We start from the raw sequence: 22,406 nt of genomic DNA, 5'->3' as shown, positions 1-22,406 counted from the left end.
TTTCATTCTCAACAGATCTTCTCCTTTATAATTAACTGACGAAATGGCATTCTCTACATTCAATAATTGTAAAACACAAAGAGATACTACAATCCCTACCTATCGAACCTAATTTTGAAATTGCTGCTTTCAGAACCATAACATAAACTTTTAGGCTTTAGTAGGTAAAAAATGGGAACTGCATCAACAATCAGTGTCCTTAACTGTCAAACACTTTGTTCCCAAAAATATGGCCATACAGGTTGCTGAATCGTAACATATTGCAACACTATATGTTTGAACATAGAGCCCTAGTAAATCCTTCTCAGTCAAGTTTCCTTTTTCCAATCATACCTAAGTAATAAAGACAATTATCCACACTTTCATTTCAACCCTAACCTTTAACATACCGGTATTTTAAACATGCAAGAAAATGTGTAAGTTACATAACAGTCCAAAGAGAAAAATATGTTAAAGAAATACTGTGGATAGTGTGAAATTTGCAGAATACAAATGATAATATTGTGAATTTTATACTGTATCATGATAATTAAATTATCCAAACAATACAGACCATCTCAAGTGATGACAAACTGACAAGGAAGCTTTGGGCATGTTAGTATGGTTTGGGGAGGAGTGTTAACATGACAGGAATTGTTTTGTTAACATTACTATTGTGGTTAAAATATGATCATAAAAACAGACATTGTATTTAATCAGTTACTAATATTCAAATACTGTAGTATATAACCACAGATAAACCAAATTTTCAATAGCAAAACAAGTATTTTGTAGAAAGGGCTCTCATCTTAAAGTTACTTTTTCTGGTGGTAAAAAGAGCCACTGGATGTCTCCGTGAGCAAACAATTTTGTGCGTGCTTATGTGTAGTTTGCAACTACACTTTTCTAGATGAGATGATTTACCTACTCAGTACTAATTTGTTATTGCTAGGCACTGTATCATATGCAGGGATTAAGAATACATGTGTATTTGCCCTTCAAACAGAGCAGGAAATAGTAATCAGCTGTGCACATGTTTTAACCCATCTACCAGTGATTTAGAGAAAACATCCATAATGATATTATAACAGAAATGAATTTTGATAGAGTGATCAGAATAAAATAGTATCTGCAACTACTATTTTACCAAGAGAAATATATTCAAGCATTGTGTTATTTTAATTGCAGTTTTTGCACTATAAATATAAAATATTTGTAATCATAACCAAGGTTAGCAGAAGCTGTTTGATGCATTGTCAGATATTTGTATAGTGTAACAACAGGATTAACTTGCATAATTCAATATACAGATTTGTTGATACTGTTTCCGATGACTGATTTCGACAAGAAGATGTACAAAAGTTGGTGGTCTGGCTTATATTCCCGGACATACAATTTTGTTACTGATGGGTCAAGTATGGACCTCTATGGTTATACGGTAATCATCAATTGTGTAATTTAAACACACAATAAATCCCTCTGTCAATTCTTGATCTTTTTCATAAATGTTAACATCTTGTCTTCATAAGGTTGTGGACCGTGGACAAAACACCACATAACATGACATTTGGCAGGGATGGACATGAACTACTATTCTAAAAATACATGATTTAGCCATAAATGTTGGAAAATCTGCTATCTCTGAGGATACCTCAAACAAACCTGGTCAGGGTATGTGGGCTAGTGATTATTTCCAACCCTGTTGGGGAAAATGTTTACAGTATTATATCAATAATGATTGTGCATAATAGTCCACAGTATTTCTTCTACTCATATCACCAAGGAGATCATGGAAGTTATTTTCAGTTAGTCACCCTTAGATCCAATGATTGTGACAATCTGGGAGTTATTTGTAATTGCATCCTTTTTAGTGATGTTCAGATTAATTGAAATAATCGAAGATTGGTCGCAGTGGCCAAACGACCAAGCAATCGATCACATTTTCTCATAATCGAACATAACCGATTTTGGAACCGCTGTAATAGAGTTTGAAATACTTGATGATGGAACATATCTAGGACGTTGTCAGGGCCGGAAAACGTGTTTAATTCTTAGAAAACTCACTTCACTTTCTGAAAAGTCATGACTGAATATTTCTTGAAGAATCTGGGAAATTAATGTCACACTGGAACTGAATCATTTTACACTGGATGTGAAATTTGCAAATGTAATTTGTGCAGTTTCTGAATAAAACAAAAAACAACAACAGAGAACCAAACGTTTTTTCTTTATACTTATCTGCAACTACAACCTAAATAGGAAAATCTAAGAAATGACGCTAACCAATTTTTTTCGATGATTGGTCGTTGGCATTGAACCAATCATCAATTGTGAGATTTCAACCAATTCCCAACACTAATCCTTTTTAAATAAAAGTCAATTCCTTGCTAAACTTCTGAGTAAAAGCAAAATTCAAAATGACTAAATGACCAAAACATTCAAGACAATAAATTTTTAACATGTTCCCCATGGTTTGTCTTTAATTATACATTACCTCATGACGTGCATATTCATTAATTTACACAACCCACAGTTCAAAATCCCAACATTTATCTTACCCTGCTGACTTTCCAAGGGATATAAAATGGGTCATATTTCCTGTAGCCTGCAGCAGATCTAGGTGTGACATTTTCAATCACATCCTACTAACAAGCTCACTTAAGCTGTCACTGTACTTGTGACATGCAGTCAGTTCACACTCTGGTGTAGACTTACATCTAGTTTCTGAAAAAAGGTTCCTAAACTAAATTCATAAAAAAATAACAAAAAGGAGCCCAGAGACTTTCTTTCTTTTCAGAAAAAAAATGATGATCTAGACTTGCCACACATTGAGGATAATTGTTTCAGGATCTGTATAAGGATCTGAATACAATCATCTACAGTTGACAGGGTTTAACATAGCTCTTCGAAACTGGGAGTCCTGGGGACTCAGGGCACATTCTTTCAGGGATTTACAGGACGCGAATTCCTACGTCCTATTCTCATAAAAATTGACAATGGACCCAACAAAATTTATTAGCTCGTCCACAGGGACGCAGAAAAAGTCCAAATACTTTTTGTAAAATTAGAAGATAAAGCTTCTCTGTTTTCAATTTTGCGGTCCTTTATCGTTGATTTAAGACCGCTAAATGTAATTCAAAAAACGAACGTGTCTGGGAGTTCCATTTTGTTGTCCAGGACCCCTGAAAATTAAGAGTATGAGTCCCAGGGAACCTCAAATACCCGACTCCATGCAAATCCCTGTTCTTCTGAGAGTTCATATCCAAAATTGGGAGTCCATCAATTTGCATGAAATCAATGATCATGGATGCTTCCCATTTGATAATGGTGTTACTTTCAATGTCATTAGAATAATGATTGTAAACAGAATGTTTATATCTTAATATGGGATATCATTACAGATTTTACTGGATTTTAGTTTGGGGGTACTTTTTTTCAAACTTCTGCGTCCAATACGCAGGAATCATGCGTCCCGTAAATCCCTGCGTTGAACATGTGGGCTCATTGAATCATTGTAGTAATTATTAGAACACAACAAATCAAACTAAACAATTATAGATATTAAAGGAACCTATCAAGATGGACACCATCAATGTTGTCTTCTACATTAACAACAAGCCTCTAAAGTTCTAACTGGACTAATCTCATCCATGCTTTTTAGAACATTCCAGCCTCACTAGTGAATGATGATAGGCATATTTGTCAAAAATTATAATTTGACAACTTAACCGTACAAATAAAAATTACATGAAGTATTACAAGACACTGCAGTGTAAAATACTGTAACAGTAAATGTTCCAAACTTGTTCAGTTGTTATTAAATTATTAACCACCATGATGCTTTACAGCTTACCAGTAATTCGCTCCCACAACTTCCTCACTTCTGTCATCATATCCATTTGTCTTGTTTTGTTTCCAAAGGAATCAACACATGTAGTCTCCTCTACAACTGAAACTTGTGCTTGTCCTGTGTGAGTTTGTGTATGTATGTCCTGATGAGAATGCTACAAAAGTGCAACATCCTATTTCTTCCCTGTTCCATGACAAAGTGGAAGCATTCATCGTCCTTGTTTATTAAACACCCACATAAGGATGTCATAATTTTGCATATCACATCTACTCAGCATAAACATTAGGACATGTTATTACAGCTGAAGTCAATAAAGGTAAACTGTTTGTCAAATCACTAGAAACTGGTTCACCTCACACTGGTAAAACACTATTTCAGGAAGGTATGTTGACAATATCCAGACACATGTTTGTAAAAATGTCCATAATATCAGTACAGACTTCCTCTGTCAGATATATTTCAGACATTCTAGTATCCCAGGTCAGAATAACCTGAATCATATATACCATTGCATGGATCCTTTGAACTGTTCACTTTATAGGAACATGTGGTCAAAACCCACACATACACAGTCCACAACACCTTTCAAAAGAAGCAAATTCCTTTCTTCCTCCATCAAGTAATAGGATAGGATTTTCTGCCTCAGTTACCTCTCAACTGGGACATACAATGTCGGAACATTCCCTTATAAGTTTTCCCATATGTACTGGATTTAACAAGGTTGAGAAGCTATCTGTCCCCTGGTTAAAGTTCAGATGAAAATGTCAAACTGGGGGTCCCCATCCTGCCATTTGTCCTGGGACCAAGCAACATTAGTCCAGAAACATCAGTCCCCCAGCCAGGCACGCTGCTTACTCTCTGGCAACACCGATGACTCCTCAACAGATGTTTTTCTAAGCTATCATCTTCTCAGCAGAGTGATAATGATGATAAAGCTTCAGCCAAACTGAGGCCTTGTTGTCAGACTTCAAACACTGGCAGCAGAAACTGAAGCCCACCTTGATTCTGAGACTGTATCTTTGAACTGGGGTTCACACCTCTTCCTAGCATGGCCTGGCCCTAATTGTCTGGTCAATCAACTGTGATATGCTGATGGGCAGAGTACTCTGTAGGTACAACTATCACACCATCTATAAGCATGTACTTAAGTGTTGCAGGAATGCAGACAACTGGAATATCTCATATTCAATGTGCTCAGAGCTCAGAGTTTCATGGTGGACTCTGACCATTAACATTGACAACCTTAACAATTATTTTTGTTTGACATGTTTAATCTGAATTTATTTCATAATAACATTACGGAAGCATTAACTTTGTAACACACATTTCTTAATTCAGTTCAAAGTAATTCTTTGCTTTATATATATGTATTTGATTACTCAGCTTGATCAGGTATGTCAGTCAGATGAGTCTAAAGAAATCAAAATGAATTTGTATTTCAAACTCAATCCTTGATATTTGTTTATCTTAAGATAAGATATGAAAAGGATTTATGTTAAACTAAATCAAGCTGTTTCAGATATGAGGTCAAATAAGCAGGCAGTTCATTTTGCTTTCTACCACTGTACTGGTCAATGTTTCATTATGACATGGGCTGGTGAGATTTGTCTTCCAGCAGTTGTGGTCAATGTAGCCACGGCTGGTATGTGAGGACTGTGCAGTAGCAGCAGCAGCAGCAGCACAGGGATGGAGAAATGAGAGGCAGTTGCTGCACTCACACACACAACTGTACAGATCATGTTACACTAGGTGAGGAGCATCGTCAGTCATAATCTTCCGCTGGCAATATTCACTGTATAGTCTGTTCCAGTTAACAACATTAATAATCATCTCCCCAATATCCACAAGTTGTAGTCCACAGCAGTTTCACAGCATCTAGGTGCTGTTGTCTGGTACCATACATGATCCTTGTTTTCCCACATCAATACAATGCATGAATTTGTATCTGACATAGTTGACTGTGGTAACAGATATGACAGATAAAATCTACTTTTGTCTGAGCATGAACTACAGTAGGTAAATTAGGAATAAATCATATTGATTCTAATTTAAACAAGGACAAGTACTGGACACAGGAATCGTGGTAAGTCAATAAATTTGGAAAGTACTGTTATATTCTAAACAAGGACAAGTACTGCACACAGGAATCGTGGTAAGTCAATAAGTTTGGAAAGTACTGTTATATTCTAAACAAGGACAAGTACTGCACACAGGAATCATGGTAAGTCAATAAGTTTGGAAAGTACTGTTATATTCTAAACAAGGACAAGCACTGCACACAGGAATCATGGTAAGTCAATAAGTTTGGAAAGTACTGTTATATTCTAAACAAGGACAAGCACTGCACACAGGAATCATGGTAAGTCAATAAGTTTGGAAAGTACTGTTATATTCTAAACAAGGGCAAGTACTGCACACAGGAATCATGGTAAGTCAATAAGTTTGGAAAGTACTGTTATATTCTAAACAAGGACAAGTACTGCACACAGGAATCATGGTAAGTCAATAAGTTTGGAAAGTACTGTTATATTCTAAACAAGGACTGCTCACAGGAATCATGGTAAGTCAATAAGTTTGGAAAGTACTGTTATATTCTAAACAAGGACAAGTACTGCACACAGGAATCATGGTAAGTTAACAAGTTTGGAAAGTACTGTTATATTCTAAACAAGGGCAAGTACTGCACACAGGAATCATGGTATGTCAATAAGTTTAGAAAGTAAAGCTGTATTATCAGGTTACAGCCTCTGAAAGTGAAACACATCTAAACCTTGTTACAGACTGTTCACCATTCAAGGAGAAACAGTAATCCTATAAGGTGTATTTTCCAGAATAGTGAGGTGCCACATCAGTAAAGAGACAGGAACTATGTGAGATCCAGAGCTGTTACTGTTAGGCAACTTGTCCCAAGAGAGGTGAGGCAACCTGTATGGCACCTTTTTCTTCTTGATTGAAGTCACTTGCCTGTAATGAGGCAACTTGCCTCTGATGATATAAGGTAACTTGTCATTGATTTGGGCAACTTGTCCCAAGTTATATAATTATGACATAAAATAACTTGTCCCTCTTGATCAGAAAACTATCCCCAGTGATGTATGAAAATTTGTCCTCAGTGATTAAGACAACATGTCTCTAGTTTTGTAAGGCAACTGGTGTAAGGAACCTAGAGAAGGCAACGTGTCCTTCTTGATTCAAGCAACTTGTTGCTAGTGATGTCAAGCAGTTTGTCCTTGATGGGTAATGCAACATGTCATTTGGGATATCAGGCAACTTGTCCTCAGGCCACGATACAATGATTACAGGTTCATATCATCCACCTGTCTCAGTCATGATCCTAGGCTTGTCAATATGGTTTTCAAAGCGGTACTGCCTTCGTCATGTGTGGTGATCAAAATCAGAGCTTACTATTACTTCTTGCCTTATTTTCAAGAACTGAGAACATTCCATTAAAATAGAAACTTGTAAATAGTCCACATTTTGAAACATATAGAAATGCTTAAGATAACATGTTCCCATACAGACATTATAATTTACAATTGATTGTTTTTCAAAGTCAGATTATTGTGTGCAATAGTCTTGTAAATCTACAGGATTCGGTTAAAAATACAACTCAAATATCATAACTGAAAAGAAACACTAAATGCATTGCTAGAAAAACATTATCCATTTGATGTCTTTTTTCAAGACTCTTAAGAAAAGTAATGAATGCTATGATGTATGGATTGGTGCCAGTGGATGAAACTGACTAAATGTATATATAACTAATAACAATACAACAATATGTAATTTTTTGAGTAAAATTGATATTTTATACTCCTGACTTCAATGTAAAATCACTAAAGCTTTCAATGGTCACTCACCCAAGTACTCACCCAAGAGTTGCCTCCCCTGCCGTGGCGGCGGGGAACAGGTGTCGCCACCCTCTGGCCTCATGCTTCACTCTCTCCTGATTTTTGCGAGCCCAACACTTGAATTTACAGGAAATCCAAAGTGTTATGTGGGGAGGATGGGGGGCTAACCTCATGAGTCAGGATAAGTATAAAATATCAATTTTACTCAAAAATTACATATTTTTCCTTATCCTGACTCATGCTCTTTTGTAGAATCCACGGTGTGGAGGTGGGCATAAACAGAATACTTTGGATTTATAATTAGTGATTTAAATAACTTATACTGTAATAACCCCTGCGGGAACTTCATAAAGGCATTGACTTAGGATATTTCCTTTATAATAAGCCATAGGTTATATATTACCATAACTGGGGTATTACATTACTAATATACTGATATACCAAATTATAGATATAAAAAGCTACTCTGATAGAGAAGCTGTACAACTGAACATAAAACTCAGTATGAGCTTAAGGTTGAATAACCTAAGCTAAATATATACATAGCCCTAGAACTCCGTGGAGTTATAAGCTAAATAATGTATGTATCATATACATAATAATCTAAGTGGGGGTGAATATTAATGCCTCGAGGGACTGTCAGTTGCTGGTGAGGACCAAAGGACCCGAAATGGTGAATGCCAGAGGCGTCCTCGGTGGTGATATCTCTCAGATAGTGATTAGCAAACACCATGTTAGATTTCCAGAAGCATCCTTCCATAATTGTATTCAATGAACAGTTACCGTGAAGGGGCGAGGGTGGAGGCCAATGCCCTGATTTCATGTGGATTTGATGCTGTTGGAGGGTCCAGTCCTGCTGCCTTGTAGGTAGCGTGGAATGACAGTTCTTATCCATATAGATATGGTGAGTACGAGAGACTTCTGTCTGATTAGTAGGCGATAACGGGATGAACAATCTTCTGAGCGATCTTAGCCTTGTTTTGGAAACAACGTAAATAGATTTTGAGAGCTCGTATTACTGGGCATAGAGATAAGTCCAATGTATCTTGAGATCCGAGAATCGAGGATAAGCGCGGGGGCGATGAAATAACCTGTCTGGTTGTCCTGGTAGTTGATTTTTGGCGATGAAATCCCATCTTAATCCCAGGTGCTGTGTGTTTTGATTGTCATCAAACTGTATCCTCTCATAATCTAGGCGTGAATTTCAGATATTCTGGCTGCCGTGGCTAGCGATAACAGGAAAATTGTTTTCTGTGAGAGAAATTCAAAGGTTGTCGATTCCAATGGTTCATAATCCTCACTTGTGAGGTGTTGTAGCACTACATTCAGATCCCAAGCTGGAAGTGGAACTTCCGCTTTTGGTCCTCAATCGGAAAGCACGTAGTAAGGCCAGTAACTCTGGTGTTTTTGTCAATTTAACACCCGTTCTCATAGAAATCACAGAACTAAAGCGGCAAGATATGTTGACAATGTCGAGCCTTTTAAATGTTTGTTTTGCCGTAAGTAACACAAATAGTCTGCCACTTGAGGATCGCGTAGCATCTCTTGCTGTAAAACCCTTGTTTGCTGCATAATTTTGAAAACTGTGCCACTTGTCATGCGTACAAGTTCTGGCGTTGAGTATCGTAAGGCAAAGCGTGACGCTTTTGCAGCCCTGGTAGAATATCCTCTCTTGTTTAAACACATTTTAATACAGTCCATACGTGAAGTTTGAATACTTCTGGGTTTCTGTGCACCTGTTTGGTGTGTGGATGTATTAACAGCTTTGGCTTGGGTAGCTCTAGTGCGGTTGACCGATTTCTTGTATTAGAATGGGGGAAACCACGTTCTGGCCGACCAGTAGAGTAGCGACCAAAATGAGTTGTAGGCTCTGTGTTTGACTGATTTTCTGTAATACTTGAGGTATTATTGCTGGGGCGTGAGAAAGCGTACGCGTTGAGGCCTTCCCATGATATGCTTAGGCGTCCGTTGCCCATGCTTGTGGGTCTGGAACTGGTGACACGAATGTCGGTAGTTGATTGTTGAATCTTGTGGCGAATAGATCTACTAGCGGCTCCTATTTGCTTGATTATCTGTGCAAATATCTCTGTATTGAGCATCCATTCTGTCGGCGACGGTAGATGTGGCGAGAGAGTCGTCTGCTAGTATATTCCTGGCTCGGGAATGTGGCATGCTTTGACATGTAGATTTAGATCTTGGATTAATTCGAACAGTTGAAAGGTTAAAGTCAAAAGGTTCGGCGATCTCGTTGAGCCTTGCCTGTTCACATAGAAGCGCCACTGTCGAGTTGTCGGTATGTATCATCAGGTGCGCATTCTGTAGAATGTTGCTCCAATGTCTTATGGCGTTGATTACAGCTTTCATCTCTAATGAGTTTATGTGGAGCTTGCTTTCTAGCTGATTCCATAACCCTGATGCCGTCCGGTTGGTGAGATGAGCTCCCCAACCTTGGGCGGCAGCGTCTACATATATAGATGGGTTTTGAATTCCTGCTCTGCTAAACAAATCCCTTCGCAGACATTCGATTTCTTGGTCCACCATAGTAGATGAGGTCTGAGATGTTCCGGTAGACTGAATGGTTGTAGGTCGTCGAGATGTGTGTTGATGAAGACCTGTAAGGGACGTAACTGTAATCTGCCTATGACTGTCAAGTCTTGGGCTGATGTTAGAAGACCTAGTAAACTCTGCCATTGTCGAAGTGGTAGCGGAGAGAGTAGGGCTGGAGGAATGATCTGTTGGATCTTGAGCCAGCGGTCTTCTGAATATGCGACTATCACGGTTGAGATTGGTGATAAATCGAATGCCTAGGAATTGCAGATCTTGCGATGGTACTAGGTCCGACTTGTGTAAGTTTACTAACCATCCCAGCTGTGTTAGTAGCTTTATGATGTAGTTTAACTGTAGTTTGAGATGCTGTGGATCTTGATCTACTTGTATCCGTCGTCGAGGAAGAAGCGCTCTCGTAGCCCTTGGCGATGTAGATAGGTGATAATCGGTTTCGTTATCCTCGTGAATAACCATGGGGCTGATGCTATTCGAATGGGAGTTACTTTCCACTGGTAATGTAACCCGTCTAGTGTAAACCGTAGGTATTTCCTGGATTAGGGATGTATAGGGATGTGCAGATAAGCATCTTGTAGATCTATACTGCCCATGTAGTCCATGGGGCGAATCATGTGCCGTAACTGCGGTAGATGTATCATGCGGAACCTCGGTGGTCTGCGTAGATAAGTCTTGTTGAAGAAGCTCATGTTGTAAATGAGTCTGTATTTCTCCTTGGAGTTTTCTTGGGTACTAGGAAAACTGGGGAGTAGAAACCTGGTTCGATGTTTCCTTGATCTATTACTTCTATGGCCTGCTTGGTTAGGAGTAATGTAACAGCCTCTCTTAACTTTAGTAGTTGCTGTGCCTGTACGTCGAACTTGTGAGGGTTGACTGTTAGTGGAGGCTTGGCCTGTAGTGGGATACGAAATCCGCGTTGAAGAATGTTGGAGACATAGGTGTCTTGAAGCATTCCCCAGTTTTCCCAGTGTAGTTGGAGACGTCCACCCACTTGTGACGGTTGTACTGGAACGGCTGGGGGTGGAAGACTCCAGTCGTTCCGAACCTGTCTTTCAGCGTTTATAGTTGCGGGAACCTCTGGGTGTCCTGCCTCTTCCTGACCCTCCTCTATAGTTGCCATATGGGCGACGAAAGAATCTCTTCCCTGGAACTGGCTATCTTCCTGTCTCTTGCTCTTTGTAGGCCCGTGAATTTAGATCTCCTGAGTATCTTTGTGAAGTCTGTCGAATGACACTGGCTAGCGTGTCCATCGATTTAATCATCAGGACTTCTCTGGAATCCTTGGTGACTTCCTTGGAGACTTTGTCTATTCCTCCGTCAAAGATGGATGGGGAAGACCACGGGGCTGTATATAGTGGAGCTGTAAAGTTCTCACCCCAGTTGCAGGAAGCGAGGAGGCCTTGACGACGAGCTAAGGTCAGTGCTGCTGAGACAGACGTGAGATGATCTGTTAAGAACTGCTGGTCCTTCTTTTGCATCAGTAGGGCCGAGTAAATCATTCTATCATCTTCAGAGGTCGTGTTACGAAATCTGGTGATAAGTGTCTCATTTATTGTTCTAGATCTATTTAGACCAAAGAACATCGCCTGCGTCATGGTTTCTATCTGAACCAATTTTCGATCATCAATCTTGTAGTACTTGTTCTTGGCATCGGAGATCAGCTTGTAGTTCTCATCGATGTCTTGCGCCTTGAAGAAGGGGTCCATATTATGCGTGGAGAACTTCTTGGCGTGAAAGTTTGGCAGATGTGGTGTCTGAACCTTCGTGGCTTTGTTGAATGCTGTATCTAGGTTCTGTGGTACCGCCGCAATCGGGTCGATTGGGGGTAGTGTAATAGCATCTGCATCGTCTTCTTTCATCAGATAAGTCTGCGCCGAATTGCCACTCTTGGAAGGTGATGAGAGATCTAGATTATTGACCATCCAATATCTTATCTCTGCATCTGAGAAAATAATTCCTCCATCATCTTCCATTCCATCATCATAAATGAGAGGTTGTTGCTCTTCTGATGTAGGACTGTGTGGCTCTATCTCTATATCGTTTGACGCTTGTGGAGATCTAGTTGTAGGCTTATGTGCAGACCTGTGAGGTGATCGACGTGGTGATATACGTGGAGATCGGCGTGGTGATCGGCGAGGCGATCGTCTTGGTGATCTACATCGATAGGTTGATCTTCTTGGCGACCTATGAGGGGACCGTTGGTAGCTACGCGAAGCTCTTGTGTAGTCCCTCGATGTCCTTTTAGATGATGACGATCTGGGTTCAGGTGTCCTTCGCGAGCGCCTTCAGCGAAGCTTCCTCTGCGTCGGTCCTGGGGAGCGGTGATATGACCTTAGCGAAGGCTTCCGTGAGTCTGATGATCAGATTCCGTGTATCTGAGTATGGCGCCCGAAGAAGGTGATGATCTTTCCGCCTTCCGAAGGCCTTAGCGAAGGCTGTACATCTGGGTCCTTCGTCGAGGTGGTCTGTGACTTCCTTGGCGAAGCGGCATCGTCGTGGCTGCTACGTTGACGGGGGTGCCTCTGGGGTGCTGTCTACGTTGGAGCCTTCGCGAAAACTTCGGACCCTGGGATGGCTGCTTCTCCAGTCTGTAGTGGCCTTCCATCATGATCATGATCTGCTTCATTAGATCGTCTGGGATGATCTGCGGCGTAGTAGATGGTGCCCTCTCTGCGCTGATAGCGGTGGGGCCCTCAGCGATCTCGTCTGACATCAGTGTAGAGGCATCAGGCTGCATGGTGATCTCTGCTGAAGTCACTGTCGCTGTCACTGGTCGCTTCTTGTGGCGTATGTCGGGTATGATGATTGGCTGGTCATCGTAGAGGCCCAATTCTGCTGCTGGAACGATCTCGGCTGAGAAAGTTCTCGATGACTTCGTAGATTTCCCTTTGGAGGATGACGCTGCCCTGGGGGTACGAAGTCTGCGTTGAGAAGACGTTGAGGCCCTCTTGGACTTTATCTGCGATGGCGGGATGTCTGGGGAGGCGGTTAAGCTTCTTAGAGGTGACGGACTGCATCCCGTCCCTCTTCGATGGGGTCTCAAGCAGAACACCAGACGGGAGGGGATCGCTCGACAGCAGCTGACTGGATGGGAAATCCGATGTATCGGCCATGTCTACACCTAGTTTGCGTGACCTATCTGCAACACGTCTCAAGACGCAAAGATGGTATTTATTAAAGGCAGAATTGGTTAAATTAATGCAGTAACTGCAACGTGAATCAAGCGCACAAGGCGTAGTACAACTAGGGCATACTACATGCGGATCCGCGGCGGAAAAAGCGTAATCTACAAATAGTACAGTTTTCATCAGCGTAATACTAGCTGAACAATCCGCGAACTCATGTGAATAAACAGTAGAAATACGATTAATTATCAATGCAAATTAATGAAGGATACTAGCTATACCTTTATAGTAAACTATAAGAGGTAACTAACTAAGAAAACCAAAGGATATAGTGTGTAAGGAGACACAGGCGCTCTCACATCCTGCTCACTGGGCGAAGAAGGAGAGAGTGAAGCATGAGGCCAGAGGGTGGCGACACCTGTTCCAGCTTCGGCAGGGGAGGCAACTCTTGGGTGAGTACCAATTAGTGATTTTACATTGAAGGGCTTCAATTTAAGGGAGATACAGGAGTGTTCCACTATGTTTTTAAATATAAAACTGTAAGATCTTAAGATGTTCTTTTTTCATTAAAAGTCATAATTTCATTGTTTAACAGGGTAAAATTGTGTTTCACAAGCAAAATGAGCATGTGGGTCAGGATAAGGAAAAATTACCAAGTAGGATTTATGTTTCATTTGAATTATGTATTGAATATATAAATGCTATCTAAATAATAAACTTTATGTTGCTTATATTCAGTTATTTACCTAAAAAAAAAAAATCCCATGAATTACAAATATATTGGCCTTAACTTCAGGTACTTCACATCGAGTCATGGACAATCTGTAATTTTCTTCATACTGAAATCATTCTTTAAATATATAATTAACCTAAAACTGCAAAATGCAACCTCATATTTATACCAACTTCCACCCAGTGCTCATTCATATGGTGCTGTTCAAAGAACGTGGACTTCAGCTTGGAAACAGCATGATGAGGAACTGGTTTGGATCAGTGACAGTGATATTTAAGGAATATTTTTGCAAGATTTTGCTTTTTTCAAACTAAATAGTCATTTGCGTTAAATCCGGGTTTGATAGATGAAATATCTCCAAAGTTAGTGTTAATATTCAACAACGAAAGATTATTAGCAATTAGCAATTGCTGGGATGCTGTTGCTTGGTTCTGACAGTTACTAGGTCTGAAAGTCATAACCATGGGTGACTGGTTCTGAAAGTCCTGCCTTGGAACTGTTTCTGAAAGTCTGTTTCTGATACGTTCCGGTAAACCTCCACATACCCTGGATGCATCTACTACTCGGCCCAATAATTTTATTACCTCCCTTTGCTGGCTCTGCATTTTCACAGTAGCCAGTCAAATAAACTGTTACAACCGAACATACCAGTGCCAAAGATAGCGGCCGCAGCAGGGAAGGTTTTCGCTGTGCAACTCAGATGTAGGGGACAAATTATACAGACAAATTGACAGGTCTGAAACCTTAAAAATATATATGCAAGAACTCCTTCTACCTTTTTCAGAGTACCTCTGCAACAATTGTGTTGCCAAGTTTAATCGATTAGATAAAACAAGCGAAAGTGATTTATGATAGAAACCTTGTGATTGGTACACAGATGCATCAAGGGTATAGAGGAGGTTTATCGGAAGGCATACCCTGGAGATTATCGAGGATGACCTGAGGGTTACTGGTTCTGAAAGTCATGCCTTAGAACTTTTTTTTATAATGTGTAAATTTATTTTAAGCATTTACAGGGTTTTGCATGACAGTGTATTTAAGAGAATAGAGCATGGCAGCTTGACCAAACCTTATTGAAGTAGTCTCTATTACAATTAATGACAAGAGGTATACTTTGTTAACTTACAAAATTCAGTGAGCTCCTTCTGTATGAACTGGAAAGTTGGTGGGTAGTTATTCTTTCTTGTTATTCACTTGTTTGTTATTTAAGTAAGATTAATTAATTACTTAGGAAGTACTCACTGTTACTGATAACAGATTATAGTTTCGAATCAAAACATACTGTTGATCCAATGAGGCTTTTGTGCAATCACTTGACTAACATGTGATTGTTGAGTTGTTTCTAAACTGCGGACTGAGAAATATGGATTAGAAGTCAGTTTGAAAGCTATTGTGTTGTGGGGCTATAACATTATATCAAATGGTTTGCTTGTCAGTCTTAAGTTTCAGAATTCTTCATTTCGTTTGTTGAATATATCCAACTTTGGTATCATTCAAGATGGACACAGTAACATGAGCTGTATGGTGTGTGATTAGGATACCAGCCAGTAAAAATGTACATACAAATAAATATACATGAAATATACTATTTGTTTTCTTTTATAGTGACATGTGATGATATGCCCTGTTCAGATGTCCCGAAGTTCGGATAGCTCAATATTTTTTCTATTCCCATGAACATCGAGACAACGGTGCTTAACTGTATGTATAACATCTTCCATTTCATTAGAACAGTAACTGCATTTTGTACTGTCTAGGTAACCCATCTTAGAAAGAAGATAGTTCGTTGGCAAGATATGATGTAAGATTTGATATTGGAACCACTGTAGTTCAGTCACATTCCTGCAACTAAACGGGATAGAATTGATACTCTTCCTATCTTGTTCGTTAATATCATGTCAAAGGACGTACTCCCATTTGGCGAAGTGACTATTTTTTAGAACTGGTACCAGAGGTACGGATAAGCTGCGTATCTGCGTAAATTACGCAAATATTTATGTGAAAACTCAATTTCTATTCAGTCTATTGCGTACAAGTACCCTTGAAATTTTGCAAATACTCATGAATGTGATCTTACATGCGTACACACAAAAATGTCAAATCTTAGCTTGCGTACCGGTGGATAGATAAAATAACTGAAGTATACTGAGAGGTTCTATTTCAGGACATGAACTTGACAACCTGCAGTCTTTCTTATCGTTTCTCATATTACAGATCAAATATAAATAACAAACATTAACTTTTAAACTTCACTATATTTATTCAAATTTAATGGAAAATGGCAAAATACCAAATTGAGTTTGAGTGAGGTGAGTACAATTTATTTGGTTACTCAAAGAAGAATTAGGATACCCAATTGAGATGAACACATGTGAGTACATAACTCAATGACCCAAAAAGTTATCTGTAGCTCTGTGGTACTGAAAGACATTCCTGTGGATTATTGGTTCTGAAAGTCATGCCTGAGGGTTACTGGCTAGCTATTCTTGAAACGTTCGTAGTCCTACGAACTTCTTAAGCCAATTCTTAAGACATTGGCTACGATCAAAGTTAAGATTTCTTAGGGCTACGAACGTTTCAAGAATAACGGCCCTGGTTCTGAAAGTCATACCCAAGGGTTACGTGTTCTGAAATTCATACCTGGGGATTACTGGTTCTGAAAGTCTTACCCAAGTGTTACTGGTTTCCAAAAATTGGGCTAAGTTTCCTATTTAGGAACATTGTTTTCTTTAATTATTTGAATAAGTGAAAAATAGGGAATGATTTGTAAGTTTTGACCCGATGATGTATACTGTTCTTCGTGGTGATATTACAGTCAGATTGCCTCTCAGATATGGATTTATCATACTGACACATTGTACCATTTCCTGATGGATGGATGATGCAATGAAAGGGAGATAACTGTTACACACTAGAGTACAGCTGCAAACAAAGGTTACCAGGCTCTGAAGCTCACCTAGTAAAATGTGGATGAATTCTAAAATCTGACTCACTGCCCGTACATTTTTGTATTTTATTTTTTTACTATGTCACTGATAGCCTAAATATCAAACAAAATAACAATGGAATCATTCAGTCAGAGGTATGCAAATATCCAATAAAAACTGAGACAAGAAAGTCAATAATATTTTCATGTTTAAATTTTGCGAAAAGCACATTATTTTCTACATACATCTCAATCCTCATATCACAACTGATATATAACACGGAAAGTATATACATGTCTTTTATCATGTCATGTATCTACAGTGGAAAATATTGATAAATAACAGATGCCCAAAAGTTTTTCATGACAGCTAACACAATCATATTCAATTGCCATTTGAAGCTAAAAGATCTTTCAGAAGAATCAGTTTTAATTAAGCATTGTAATATTTTCTTGCAGTACTATTTCTTAAAAGCAGGCTTATGATCGATAAGACTGACTGAGTTTTGGTTTTACGCCTTTTAGCAATATTCCAGCAACATGCCCCCTAAGATGGATAAGAAGGGGATGATATGGAGTCAAAGAAATATACTGAACTGAATAGTCTTTGCAATAAAATAGTAACATTACACTGATGTTTCCTCAGTTGACTATGTTATATGAGTAAGCCTAGTAAACATTTTGAGTTGTAATTGTCAAAGCTAAAATAGAATTAAACCTGTACCAAACAAAAACATCCCTAAACCTGGCAAGACAACACAATGGGGGCTCACCACATTTGCAATCATAAAATTAAAGCAAAAGCATTATCAGCAGGATTAGCTGTATTTTTCAAACTAGAGTATACTTTCATAAGTACAAATAATGAATACAATCATTACGTCTTTCAATTGAAAAGTGGGAAAGTGCAACATTGAAGTTTTGAATTATTAATGCAATCTTCATAGTGTCTCATCATCATGGTCAGAAGATGGCTCTTCTATAATATGAATTATATTTTACATCATCTCTATTAAACATTCATATATTTTGCGTTCCATGATAAAAACAATTCTTGGTAATAAGTGATACTTAAGAGCCATCATTGTAAATCTAGTGCCCATAAAATACCTTTTCGGTACCTTTTTGAAGAGGTGAAGTTTCATCCAGATCCTCATGTATTCAGTAAATGCCTGATTACTGGCTATTATTCCGAAAAAAGGTAAATACTGACATCATCCACAGATGTAAAATAGATTCGGGGAGATGCGGTTACAAGCATTTATTCCCAGGATACATGATGCCTTACTACACAGTAGTAGTCAGTAGGTTCCAAGGTAACAATTATCCGCTTTTCAATTTCTTAGTCGAAGAATAATACCACAACGTATAATAGCACATAACTGTATGGCTTTGACGCGAATCATGAAGAGAGCATGAATGTCGTGGAGACCTTACTGACCGCAAAGCCGGTTTGTTTACACACGGTGGTTGGTTATGTCGCCTTTCCATTTGCACTGTGTCGCATAGGTTTGCTCATTTTCGGTATGATATTGATTAATCATATTAATACGATTAAATCATATGCAATTCACACTTCTAAAAGACACAGATTATGCATAAGCATGCACCACGATGTTATATACAGGTAAACTACGTTTTGTGTTGAGTGACACAAATGACAGGTTTTTGTCTTTACAGGTGTGCTAAGTGACGATATCAAATAACGATCTCATTTTGCTTACCTTACAGTCTACTCCCTAAGGGTTGTTGGATAGCTTCGTGCTTCACCATCTATCCTTGTTTTGTGATAAAATGTGGTAATAAATTAATAAATCGTCCAGTAGGTGAAATAAAACACCACAGGAAGTGCTCATCCCACGACAAAATGGCGGCGGAACAACAACATCATCACGTGACCATATGGCACGCTCTTGTCGCCGCCAGGTGGCTTGTGACAGATGAGTGTAGCTTTACCCACATGTGAATTTACACGACAAGACTTGATTCGAAATATATTTCAGTATCGAAGCATCAAACTGATGGCGCACAAACAATAAAACTTACAGGATTTTCACTTCCAAGATAATACTTTTATCATCCATTTATTTAAAACTATGCGAAAGACAAGTGTCTTGTAACGTTGTTGACGTAATGTTTTTAAAATGGTGTCATAAAAGCAACGAAAATCTGACATTCTACAGTATTTATCAAATCAGAGCGAAACATGTTTTCATGTTACACACTCTTTAACGCGTTCGCTCGTCACGACGAAGACCCGGGTGAAGCCCATGATTTTGCTGGAATATTGCTAAAAGCGGCATAAAACCATACTCACTCACTCACTGACAACTTCACCGTTTTCAGTCGGTATTCAATCAAGACTCCTTCTGGTTTGTTGGGAACATAAAACCCTCACATTGCTGCAAACGGACACTTCTGCTACCAGAGGGTTTTACAATCTAGAGGAGCGGGGCAAATCCAAACGTCCAAATGTGTCCGTGAAAGTAGGATCCGCATGTGAGCCCATGTTTACAACTAACGGGATTGGGTGGTCAGTTTCAATGACTAGGTTGATGTCATCGTAATCCAGCTGCATAAATCTATAATCTTAGTATCAATCCCTGGATTGTCTGGCCCAGAGAATATCGCTCAGTTCGGCGTTAAACAACAAACAAACCGGGAAAGTGATTAAGTTGTAATTGAGTGTTCCCAGTATTGCTCACATGTCAGGACAGGGACAACACAAATAAACTTTCAAGATTTGTACCGATCTGGAGAATCGAAGCCTGGCAGTATATAGGTGTTACTTGGTTTAACCTCTATATAGGCTATACGGAGCCCACCTAGAAATGCGGGGCGGTGGGGTAGCCTAGTGGGTAAAGCGTTCGCCCGTCCCGCCGAAGGCCCGGGTTCGATTCCCCTCATGACTAAAATGTGTGAAGCTCATTTCTGGTGTCCCCCGCCGTGATATTGCTGGAATATTGCTAAAAGCGGCGTACATTCAAACTCACTCACTCACTCATCTATAAATGCAGAGATTAAGGCAGTGTTGATGATTTTGGCAGACCAGACAATGAACCTTTGCACACACGTATGATATGTACTATTTACCACGTCTACAGATCCACACTGAAAATGGACATAAAACACAAGCACGCGCGCACACATACATACAAAACCCATGAAGTGAGTTTGATGGATACGAAGTGTACATTTACCACACCCTGTGTATAGCTGAGATTTGTCAGGAGACAAAATAACATCAGGACACTGCCGACATTCTTCGATATTAATCTCGAATCCAAATATAACCCCCACAGCGTTTTCAGTTTCATTGAGTCCTTGAACTTGGCGCATCACAAACCCTGTAACATCGTACGTACTATACATCCTTTTGTCAAGGGTGGAGGGGTAGCCAAGTGGTTAAAGCATCACGCCGAAGAGTCGAAACTCCAAAAAAACACATCCAGGCCACAGGGCTGGTTAGATGTAAAACTTGCCAGCCCTGACCAAAACTTACCTGCCCACAAAATATCTTCATATACATGAACATGTCTAAATTTGAACCCGACCGTCGGGCAGGTGAATTTGAGAATCTGGCAGTCCGTGTTGAAAATAACCCGCCCCGGGCGGTCGGGCAGGCAGGTATTTCGAACGCTGCGAAGACCCGGGTTCCGCATTTGCTACATGGGTACAATGTGTGAAGCCCATTTTTGGTGTTCCCCGCCGTGATATTGCTGAAATATTGCTAAAAACGGTGTAAAACTAAACTCGCTCAGTCCTTTTGTCACTCAAGAAACGAATGTAGCTGCTCCTCTAGTATCAGACACGTCATCGGTTCCCAATTGCGCAGATCGATGCTCATGCTGTTGATCACTGGGTTGTCTGGTCCAGACTCGATTATTTACAGACCGCCGCCATATAGCTGGAATGTTGCTAACTAAACTCACTTACTCACTCATCTAGTATCAGTGTGTATGTATACGAGGGGTGATTAATGAGCCTCGTATATAGACGTTAAGACCACAAGACATAAGCACGATACACATATTCAATTACCAGTGGTGTTCTAGAGACTTTCTCCAAGTTTTGTTGAGCTCCTCACAACTGTCCAAAAGTTTTCCTCGGCTGCTATAACGTCATCATTCGAGACGAAATTGGTTCATGTCAAGGAACAGATGACCCAGATCACCAGAACAGGGCGCTGAAGGAGTTCAACATCCAGTGCATCCTGTCGTGACAAACATATGTCACCAAATAGTTGGTGACAACATCCATCTGGCAAGATTGGTCACTGACTATCTCATACATGCGACGTCCCAATGCAGAATATAGTCAATTTTAAGTACCCCATTGCTGATAAACCACCGACTCCAACGGGATCTGGCACAGTAATTCAGGATACAAAGGCTATGGTTTCTCCAGCAGAGCTACACAGACAGACAGACAGACAGACAGACAGAGACACACACACACACACACACACACACACACACACACACACACATACATACATACATACATACATACATACATACATACACATTTGTGTAGCGCCGATATCCAGCTCAGCTGCTCAAGGCGCTTTGTTTTTTCCCTCGATCACTGGATGTCAATCTCAACTGCACGTCCTATTATCAATCTCAACTCCCTGGGGATAATACAATTGCAGCCACTAAAATACTTTAGGCGCACCGAGTTAGTGTCGCTTTCGCATCCCTACGAGGTACCCATTCATAGCTGGGTGGACTGATCCCTCAAAGGTAACGCCCGATTCAAAGTCGTTATCGGTTTCGAAGGGGTTTTCGGTTTGGGTAATAACAATCCCATCTGTCTATTGTAGAGGTTTCAATATACACGTTGCATATTCCTCGATACTTCGGAAATAGTACAAATAATAACAGTGAAATCCTTTCGCTGGTAACATCCAGTGAAAACACTGCATATAATCATGAAAATGTAACAGGCAAACTTGTTTTAATAAAACAAACCAACATAAAATGCAACATTTGAAATTTGTACCTTCTCGTTTTGTTCTGAACTATACTTTTTATACTTTTAAAAAGAGCGGGATCAATGCTTGTCGTAAGAGGCGACCAACGGGATCGGGTGGTCAGGCTCGCTGACTTGGTTGTCACATATGCTCATGCTGTTGATCACGGGAGTGTCTGGTCAAGACTCGATTATTTACATACCGCCGCCATATGGCTGGAAACTGCTGAGTGCGGCGTAAAATTAAACTCACTCACTATTGCATCGACCGATGCTCGTGCCATGTTCATCACTGGATCGTCAAGACTCGATTATTTACAGACCGTCGCCATATAGCTGGAATATTGCTGAGTGCGGCTTTATACGACCAACCAAGTGAAGGTCATCAAAACGCGCTAGACCTCTT

At 39.7% G+C, this 22,406-nt stretch overlaps 1 protein-coding gene across 2 annotated transcripts in view; it reads right to left on the bottom strand.

Moving 5' to 3' along the window:
- LOC124256030 (tyrosine-protein phosphatase non-receptor type 4-like) overlaps nt 1–18,907 on the bottom strand; it is a 124,817-nt gene extending 105,910 nt beyond the window's left edge. The window contains exon 1 of one of the 2 annotated variants that reach the window (XM_046689953.1): nt 18,751–18,907. Coding sequence is in view for 1 of the 2 variants with exons in the window: in XM_046689949.1 (XP_046545905.1) it covers nt 3,833–3,878 (46 nt within the window). In the remaining variant the exon portion in view is untranslated. Of the gene's footprint in view, nt 1–3,832; nt 4,693–18,750 lie in introns of those variants that run through there. The other variant, XM_046689949.1, reaches the window with a different exon arrangement.
- Between the last annotated feature and the right edge of the window lie 3,499 nt (nt 18,908–22,406).

This window comes from Haliotis rubra, unplaced genomic scaffold, assembly GCF_003918875.1.
Source record: "Haliotis rubra isolate DU_JTF1 unplaced genomic scaffold, ASM391887v1 Scf615, whole genome shotgun sequence".
In the NCBI taxonomy this organism is placed as follows: Eukaryota; Metazoa; Mollusca; class Gastropoda; order Lepetellida; family Haliotidae; genus Haliotis; species Haliotis rubra.
Note: the sequence above shows the minus strand (reverse complement) of the source record. Positions and strands in the feature narration are given on the sequence as shown.